Source organism: Amblyomma maculatum, chromosome 5 (assembly GCF_055883805.1).
Source record: "Amblyomma maculatum isolate TAMU_Amacu chromosome 5, ASM5588380v1, whole genome shotgun sequence".
Taxonomy (NCBI): Eukaryota; Metazoa; Arthropoda; class Arachnida; order Ixodida; family Ixodidae; genus Amblyomma; species Amblyomma maculatum.
In genome coordinates this window covers 37,042,263-37,052,640 of record NC_139348.1, presented here as the reverse complement: position 1 = coordinate 37,052,640, position 10,378 = coordinate 37,042,263, and the positions used below count along the sequence as shown (strand labels likewise).

Below are 10,378 nucleotides of genomic sequence, written 5' to 3'. Positions count from 1 at the left end.
CGCAAATTGTGACATATCTGACACGAATAGCGCAAACTGCGGTCAAGATATTTAAGATATATTGATATATTAGGATATTCAGATATGCAATTAAGATATTAGGTTAAGGTATCTACTCAAACCCAGAATTGGGGTCAGAAGTAACATACCAGGTTTCAGCGACCATAATCTAATGTTGAAGTTCTTCATTACCATCCCCAAAGAGAAGAGAGCTAAGGCGATAACAACACGGTGCAATTACCATCGCAGCGATTTTAGCACAGGTAATCCGTTCAGTAACATGGCTATAGGGATGCTAGAATCATGGTTTTCCACATAATTACAAGCATACAGTAGTCCATCTCCTCAATAAAGGAAATAAAGAAGCATTGGCCAGAGATATGCATTTTACTGGGTGCATTTTATGTTTTGCCGGATCTGGTGACAATGGACAATCGCACTTCTTCCATCGATTCTTCGGCTGGTCGGCCAATGTAGCGAGCGGCGATAGATCTCCATCCTTTCTTCTGATCCTGGACATATAAAGTAGAAAATTGGCCTTGTTAAAAATGTTTTGCAATATTTTTGCCCTCATGTGTCGTATACTCTGTCAACCCTAAAGGTCAGTCACTACATGTTGGCCACGTTAAAAGTTAAGCTGAGGTACATTGTTTTCAGATGCAAGACAAAGACTATCAATTCGAACATTTCTACAGAATACATAAATATGCAGACGAGGTACCCATATTATGGGGACTTTACCAGGACCTTAGATATATCATTGAAACGACAGAAATAATGACTTCATAGAGAGTTAAAGAATATGAAATACATAACATTGCATATCAGTGCCCGACAAAGAAAAAGGAAAAATATACATCACGATAACTAAGGCGATAAACATTTAAAAGAAGACAAAATATCAGCAGTTGAGAAAAAATATGAAGTTATTTGAATATGCAGGAAAAAAAAATAATGTTCTGGCTTTAATTCACTGAATCTAGGGCAAAATGGCCGGAGAAGACGACGTAAGTTCTTCATTATTGATTCGAAATTTCTCGAACAGTTCTAGAAAGCAAGCCGCAATTATCAATGGTGTGCCTAATACATTCAGTCAAAGAGACCAGCGCGAGTTAGCCTAACTGCTAGACCGAATAGCTTACACTAGGGAAATATATTAAATACATTTAGATATTTGTCGAGTCGATGAACTATCAGATTGCCAGTTATCTCATGGAGAGGTGGTGAAATATATATAGAGAAGGATAGAGATTTCCCGTGGCTTTTCGAGAAAACGAATCAACTTCTCTGTTTTAAGGCGAGCAGAAAAAAAAAACATTCTATAAGATGAGATTAATAATCTGCAAAGTGGTTCAGAAACCATGTTACCAAAAAGTTTCAAGTGTCATAAGTATATCTCGCGTAGTCCTCAGCTACTGTTCTTGACGAAGGAAGGAAGTACAACTTTTTTATTGAAAGAAAAGTTCGGAGTTCGGAAGGTGGACAGCACGTGCCTTCGGCACCTTGAAGATCTAGCGCGACACAGGCCCATGCAACGGCTCGGAATTGAATCGGATTGATGTCCTTCAGGCAAGTCATTATCAATTTTATTTTGCGAGAGTATAAAGGAAAAAGAAAAAAAAACGTTATCAGTTGGTTGGGATTCAATTTCTGAGGTCTGTGAAAGCCTGTTTAGAGGTTCAAGAAGGAAGCCAGGAAAAGCATTCCCGATGTCAAATGGCTTAGAGAAGACAGTGTCACTGAAACTAAATTATTATAAGCGCCATTTGCGCAGAATAAAATAGCTTTTATTACTTTTTAGGCGTCATTAATATTTTTATATTACTCCTGCTCATATTAAGATTTTTTTATATGCTTCAGTGGGTATTTAGGACAGTGGCGTATTCATTGCAGAGAGCAGCTGAAGAAGCATTAAAAGCTGTTTCTTTGTTGTTTTACACATACACTTATTAAAGTATTTGACAGATAAGTGTACAATTTTGCAATTGTATTAACGTTCAACTAATGCTGAACATTCAGAGATGCAAAGAGAACAAAGGCGGAAAAAACATTCTATTGCCCGCCGATCCTTCGCCGAAAAGCACAAAGACCAATCTGCGTCACTGATAGCGCTAACAAAATCTATACGTTTGGATTTGTATGTTTCGAAACTTGAACATCAAGTTCGGGAGCTTCACTGTGCATTAAGGAAATAGGAATGCAATCTGCAATATCAAGTTTAATTATCATACGATTGGAGTAAGGGCGATATATTGATTAGGACACTGTCGCTTAATAATAAGAAGGTACACTGGACGTACGCCTCCTTAGAGCATCGTATGACCGATTGGCACCCGGATCCACTGAAACAATTGCTATAAGAAGCAAAGTCTATCTAAATGGTTATTAGTCACTAAGCGTGGAAAGCTGGGCTAATGATTATTATGGTATTGCCAAGTAATAAAGCAGTTTTGGTAAAGAAAAATGGTTTATTTAATGTGACAAGTAATGCTAACTGAACATCCGGAATTAGCACCGCTGGAAAGCGGCACACGCATCCAAGAACCAACATTAGAAGGCCAGTGGAAAAGAGGAAATCATCATCTTCAATCTAAAGTGAATAATATTTCGTCACATTCAGACCAAGACCTGATGTACGCAGGTTAGAATTTTCAAGGCGGATAAATATCACCGCTCCTCAATGGCTGCTAGAAGACCAACGACAGTAAAATATTTGTTAATATTGTTACGGTCGAGAAAGAAGCGGACAGTGGTGCTGGCAGTCGCGCATGCGCTAGGCCCGCCGCGATTCATTAAATCATGTCACTGTCATCGGCCATCTTCTTTCTGTCCTCCTGTATTCATCGGGTTGCCACCCCGTAACATTTGGTTGGAGGTGCCGGGTACGTCATCATCACTCGGCATCCTGGCGTGGAGCTTCGGCGCCCTGTGTCTGCGTCGGCGTCGGTAGCGGGTTCCATGGAGCGCATCGCCTGGCTCTTCCCCAGCCTGCCGGACTCGACCCGACCTTGCCGTTCCTTCGTCTCGTCCCACGCCCTCTCACAAGACACGATGAAATCGAGACTAAATGATTCACCGACCCGAGACGCTGCCCACACGACCACCGGACACTACGAGTGACCCGACTGACCTTATGACCCTACTGCCGAGACGCTCACCAGAAGATCCCAACGACCCAAGACGACGCCACATATTCCCTGGATTGGCTAACCCCATATTCACTTCGAATCCATCATTCTTATTTGATAGTATTTGACTTAAGTATAGGCTCCCTCAGGTTGTGTTTACCAATTCTCTGCTGTCAAAACTTTCCATATCAATAAATTCTTTAATACAAGGTAAATACCGGCGGCCTAATACTGTAATCTCATTTGATAACACCCTCCCAGGGAATGATAAGAATTGTCTGCCAATGTATTAAATGCCCTTATAGAGGAATATCTAGACAATTTTCTGAGCCATATTGCTATTTTCTAACAATTCCTCCCAGCAGAAAGAAAAAGCAGCTATTGGTATACACTCCCGGGCTCTTGATTGGAGTTATTCATTTGTAGTTGCTGACTATACGCCTATTTCTGCTGCTGCGTTTCTGACCATTGAGTTGCCCTTAACAAATATTCCTAGTAATATATCCAAGGTTATTTTGCTTTGTGTCAGTGTATCCGTGTTGGCAGCACTTGAAAATTCTAGGGATACTCTACTCTTGCGTAACCTTTTTTTTTTATTGTTCCCCTTCATATCACTGAAATGCGTTTTCACCGGGTCCCTGGCCACTGTGGGATTACATCTAAGGAGAAGGCAGATTTTTTAGTGAAGACCGCTCTTGGTGGACCTCTTGTTGCGTGCATACCTAATACCGTCTACTTAACTTTAGCACGATTTCAAAATTTTCAACGTCTTCGTTATCTGCGCCACGAGTCTCTCCTTTCTGCAGCGGATTACCAACAACTAAAATGGCCTTGGCGTGCGTGCATTTGTAGTTCGAGGCAATGTGAGGTGTCTATGACTCTCTTGCGCTGCAGAATGCCGCAACTAAATCTATATTTATGTCGTTTGGGTCTATCCGTTACTAACCTTTATGAGTTTTGTGGAGAAATCGAATCCATAGACCATTTTGTCCTCTTCTGCCAGTGCTTCGCGTCTCTACGCAAAATTTACTCAGCGACTCCACTTTCTATATGAGGGCTTCCTCTAACCGTTCTAGCTCTCCTCTCCTTCGGGCCAAGCGCCACTGGATATCCCTTAAAACTAGTGTGCAATTCTGTTCATGATTACATTACATGCTCAGGCAAATTTCTATGCTAAATGAGATTTCATTGCTTTTTCTTTTCCTGTTTATTTTTCCAAATTCTAGTTATTTAACCTTATATTTCTAAATACTCTACTCCTTCACTGTATATATTTTGTACCTGCAATGTACCCTGACCAATCACCCACCGCGGCTATGTGCCATTTTGACAGAGGACATCATCATCATCATCAACAACAACTGGCGCCAATCTCGCCGCGATTCATTAAAACATGTCACAGTCATCGGTCATCTTCTCTCTATTCTCCTGTATTCATCGGCTTGCCACCCCGCAACATTTAACAGGATGTGCCGGGTACGTCGTGATAACTCGGCATCCTAACCTGTAGCTTCGGCGATCTCTGTCTGCGTCGGCGTCGACAGCGGGTTCCATGGAACGCATCGCTTCGCTGTTCCCCAGCCTGCCGGACCCGACCCTACCTTGCCGTTCCTTCGTCTGGTCCCTCGCCCCAATCGCACGAAAAGACGAAGGAGAGACCAAGTCATACACCGACCCGAGACGCCACCTACACGGCCAGAGGACAATACGAGACACCAGACTGACCTCATGACCGTAGTGCCGAGACGCTCACTAGAAGACTCCAACAATCCAAGACGACGCCACATATTAGGACATCCCCCCACCCATGTCATACAGTGCGTGCGCCTCGCGATCATCGATTATTGACGACATGTGGCCCGAAAGCGTCCTGGGCCAGGCTTCATCCGTGGACCATCGTGGCGGTAAGCCGTTCTCTTCCTCTCCAGCAATACAGTCATGCCCATCGCCATGCAATAGGTCACATCGACATCTACAAAATTCCTCGTCCACGATCGGGATGATCGCTCGGTTACAGTGAAAGCTCGGTGGCCTCGGGTAATGTTATGGATGAGGAAGAAGCGGGCAGTGGCACAGGCAGGAGCGTTCGCGCTAGGCCCACCGCGATTCATTAAATCATGTCAGTCATCGGCCATATCTCTTTCTGTTCTCTATTCATCGGCTTGAGGCCCCGTAACAATATTTACCTTTTACTTTTTATGAGTAACGTTGCCTTACTGGCTCTTATTCATTGCAAGGCGGCAACAATGCTCTCTTCGCCCGCCGTTTTTTTTTTGGGTATAACACAATAAATGGATAAAGGTTCACTTGCAAGATGCAACAATATCACAATAATCTATTGCATTAGACAAGATGACGCGAAACGCCATTGCTTTATGCGTAAAACTTCTGGCCTCTTTCGCCTCAAAGATGTGTGCCAAGTGCACACTTGTATTTTCGAATATTGAAAAGGTTTGTGCGTGGTTGGTACCTAAGGGGAAACGACTGGGAGTCAGCTACGCTACACTGGCAAACCTGTCCACGTAACGTGGTCTTGGAAGTCAAGAATCCTCTTGACTTGACAGCTGTCTGCATCCGCACACCCACTATGAGCATTGCCAGTCTCAACAACACACTCAGAAACTGTATTGTTAATTCACGCCAAGTGCATTCAGTGTTACAGCACAATTCTCGAGGGCGAAAATCGGTGTAGTGGCACTATGTCTTTTTAAGACAGGGATATCAATTATTCCTTCAATGATTTGGACAAAGGGATGGCATGGGGTATGCCAAGAAAAACGTTTTGGTGCACTTAGAGGGTGTTGCTGGGCCTACCTACAAAGCCTGTTCTGCTCTTACTTGAGCGGAGTAAACATTTTAGTGGTATACACCGATTGAGGACCTTTGTCAAAAATTCACGCATGCTCAGTGAGATGCGAATGATATATATGCTCGCGAGCTCAACGTTTATACAGTGTTCTGCACGATTAGGTTATAGCTTATCTAAATAAACAAATATTTAGAGTAATAATCGCTCCTGAATCATTTATTGTGTAGTAATAAACTGCACGAGCGACATGTGAGTGGCCAGCTATTTTACCTGCGAAGTACCATCTTCCAGCGGCATGCTGGCAATTTTCAGGGGAGTGAGGCTTTAAAGGGGGCGCAATGGTTCCTGTGTTTACAACTCCCAATTCAGCCATTGAAAAGAAACAAACTGGCCGTATCGGTAGCTCCTTCCGACTGGAATACGCCGTTTGTTCTCATGCCTTCAAACAACCCAAGCACAAAAAAGACACATCCGGCGACCTCCACGAGTGGGCGAGAAATGAGAACCGGAGTGCTACTGCACCTGCCATAACAACTGCCAGCGGCATGATTGGGATATTTAGAGGATGCGATGATTCATGCGGTTAAGCCGATACCTGGACGATCTTCCCCCAGTGGGGGTGCTAACGATAAGCCTGCCAGGGGCATAGATTGTGATTTCTAAGGCTGCCATGCTCCAAAAGGGTGATGCTGACACCAAAGACAACGCCGCTGGAAAAATTGTTTTTCAACATAGGTGTACTAAAGTTGTCGCGGTAAAAATAATCAGGGGCGGTTAATTAGTTGTTGCACTGAACGAACGCTGCATAGATGGTGTATAGAGAGCGGCCTTTGGATCGCGATGCGGCGTGATTCGGCCTTGACCAATGTTTTTATTGATTGATTGAATGTCCTTTATTGAATGGGAAGGCTCATGGCCATGGATGGGGATAAAGGGGAGTAGACATAATCTTCATTGTTTAGGTCGTCACTCGAATCACATTGCTCTAACCAGGCCACTAAGCGAGCCATACTTGGCAAATATCATCTGTGTTTTAATAATCCACTAAAGGAGCCATACTTGGCATATATCATCTGTGTGTTAGCATCAGTTTGTAGAAGGGAACGGTAGTTCAGGCGGTAGGGTTCGATCTCGGGGCGTCCAGTAGAAAAAGCAGGGCAATCCCAAAGTAAATGAGATATGCCGCCGCAGGTTAGAGTCGTACAGTGAAGGCACGTAATCATTTTCTCCGTATACTGACGCCAGCGGGCCATAAGACGTGACGTGTAAGCCGCATGGGTGATGAGCTTATTCAAAAATACTTCTTGACTTCGGGTGAGGTGGGTTCTTCTCGTAAAAGGTGGGTCTGGTGTGGCCACCTGCATGCGATGCTGACTGAGGCTACGAAGACTGATCCGAGTATAGTGCATAAGGGCAAGAGAAGGGGTGAGTTGCCCGCCCAAGGTCGAATAAGGATAAAGCAAGGGGGGTGGAGAAGTAAAAGTGGGCATCCCACCTGCCAAGGCAGCCGCGGCGTGTGCCGCCGCATTGCCCCCTGATTCGTCCGAGTGACCTGGGGTCCAGTGAATAGCGACAGTTCTGGTCGAGAGTTGGTGGCGTTTAAGGAGGCGCTGTATAGCCGTAGCTGCTGCATCTTGTGAACCCGGAGTAGCGATTTTCTTGTAAGCTTCAAAGGAATCAGTAAGAATACATATTGACCCAGTTCCGGTGCAGGACACTCCTGACAAGGCTCCCCAAATCGCGAGGAGTTCAGCGTGAAGAGGGGTACCTTGAGGTAGATGGCAGGCATAAGCGCCTGAAAGGGAAGGGTTGTCATCGCATACCCAGGCCATAGATGCGAATTCGCTTGTAATCGATGCGTCGGTGTATATGTCAGTCGTATCAGGGATTTGCTCATGTCGGTGATGGGCAGCGAGGAGCTCCCGGGGAATGTCAAAATCGCGGTTTATAGGTCGGCGATGGACGCGTGTGACTACTGGCATCTCCCAAGGGGGAAGTGATGCATATAGGGCTGGTGCTTTGTCGTTACGCTGTTCGTCCCAGGCCAGCAGGCGACGCCCCTGGACAGTGTTCTCTAGACGATTTCGATGACGCGTCTGTGACTCGGTAACGATGGCAGTGAGCGGTGGAAGAGCGGCCAAACGCTCAAGTTCGGCTATAGGAGTGTGCTTAGGTAGACCGGTAATAGTGCGTAGTGTTGCGCGATGAAGGCGTTCGACCTTAGCGAAGTCAGTCTTCGACATTTGGAGGACGGGTGTGCCATAGAGGATTTTTCCGAAGGCCGCTGCTCTGGCCATCGCTCGGCAGGCATGCTGCAGCGCACCGCCGTGCCGGATGGACAGGCGATGAATAGTATGTAGCAGTGCTGGCCAAAGGCGTTGTAACTGATGAACCCATTTCTGGGGGCTGTTGCAGCTTGATATGGGCAGGCCAAGAATGCGGATTTGCCCATTTGAGGAGGTGATGGTGTTGCTACAGCGCAGAAGCTTTACTTTATATATAAGCACTATGCAATATTGTTTGGCTGAGGTTGCGAATCTGTTGATGATGCGACAGCCAATCAAAAGCCAGAGAACCTGTTGAGCCGAATAAGTTACAGTTATAGTAAGTTATCATAGAGCTGGCCAGCCCATCAACTCCACTGTATGTAACCTATCAACCACCACCCCCGGCATATCAACTGCAGATTTTGATGACGTTGCTAAGTTCTCGTGATCTGGTCATGCACTCATGCGCTGGCGAAGTGCTGACACCACGAGGCCATGTGACCTTTGTTAACGAAACCGGGAGTTTCAAGACAGATATAGGACAATCTCTACCAATGAGAAGGTTTTGTAAGAAGTTCAGGGTGAGTTTTCAAACAGTGAAGGAATTTCATAACAGACGCAGCAAGCCACGAGCTTCGCTAAACTAATATCGCGCCAAATCGGTTTCTACCGAACCTGTTTGATCAATTAAAATACCGGTGTGACACGTCTTCTATAAAGTTTAAAAGGTTCATACTGCACCGGTATAGAGTTCATACCGGAAAATGTAAGTATGAGGTTGAGTTTCTTGAACGTGGTGTGTGTGTGAGGTCATCGTGATTTTCTTGTTTATTGTTCGGTTTGGTGCTGCTTGGCTGGGTTATATATCTGTGTTCCTTTCAATAAACTTCAGTTGTGAGTTCAGCGCCTGTCCTGTTTGTTCTTCACCTCCGTCCACGTCTGTTGCGCTGTTTTTCTATCATGTCACCATACCAACTCGCCCAGATGTCTCTTCTATTATAGTAAGTATGAATGATAAACTGGAATAATCGTTCGTTCGGGGATTGAGCTCATTATCGGAATGACCATGTCCGGTTCGGAATAAAGTGCTAACCCACAAAGAAATAGCGCTCATGTAAGGAATAATATGGCAAAATTTCTTACCGACAAAGATACAGCGCTGACATTACGCAGTAGGGCACTGGTCTTCGCGGACGCATTCCCGCTGGGCGTTGCGGAAGAAGCCAGAGGAGCAGTAACACCCTCGTTGGCAGTCTAGAGTGCATTCGGGACCGATGGTGCGGTGGTCACAGGTGGCCTCAGCGCACGAGCTGCTCACGCACTCCTTCCATTCCTCGTTCGCACCGCACGGTCGCCTCCCTGCGCAAGAGATTAAAATGGCTTTGACATCAGCACAGTGAAGAAAAGCTCATCGACGTTTACCTCTACAGCACAGTGTATGGCAATGCGTGGCACTTCCACCAACATTATGTAGGTTCCGACTGACGATAAAAGTATATTTGGAATAGTTTCCCGCGAAACTACCTTTTGAGAGACTGAAATTTCAAATTCTCTAAACTTTCGGTTTTTGTATTGAGTGGCACCTACCACCGATTTTTACAACGGAGACATAACTGCAATGTATTTAGTCAGATTTCGTGACGCACGTGAGTTACACAAAACATCAGAGTCGACTACCTGGCTTATTACACAGTCACAGAGTAAGATTTTCTAGCATTACTCTGTAATATGACCGTTATCTCAGAGTATAGAGCTGGATATGACCAATTTCCTGCCCGTAGGATCACAGGCGATTTCTTAATAATGATTCTATTATTGTCAGTACTTTTTTGATGTCAATCTCAACTATGGCCGCCGAACTCTAATATAGTGAGTGCTATACAATTGTACTCACCAGCATTTTAAGATATTCAAGAAAGCTACTAGCATTGAGCCGACAATATTAAATAGCACACGAAATCTTGTCAAGGATAGCTTTTTCTAGCGCTCTAAATAAACTAAAGTTAACTAATTTTAAATACTTGCCCCTTTCACGAGGCAGCAGCGCCGCCTTTGAATCCTTGCCACGGTCATATTATTGTCTTTTTTTTTAGATTTTAGTCCATTCAAACTAAGTTTAGGGATCACGAACCACCTGCAGTCTCCCATAGCAAGAAGCTGCACAAGGTACGGAG

General features: G+C 44.9%; 1 protein-coding gene across 1 annotated transcript in view; it reads right to left on the bottom strand.

Moving 5' to 3' along the window:
• Nucleotides 1–373: 373 nt before the first annotated feature.
• The window catches only part of LOC146188054 (uncharacterized), a 61,937-nt gene continuing 51,932 nt past the window's right edge, over nucleotides 374–10,378 (bottom strand). Inside the window, exons 7-8 of the mRNA XM_084604987.1 lie at nucleotides 9,348–9,563; nucleotides 374–512 (exon numbers count right to left, since the gene is read on the bottom strand). Coding sequence (XP_084461113.1) covers nucleotides 9,370–9,563 — 194 coding nt within the window. The 3' untranslated portion in view covers nucleotides 374–512; nucleotides 9,348–9,369. The remainder of the gene's footprint in view (nucleotides 513–9,347; nucleotides 9,564–10,378) is intronic.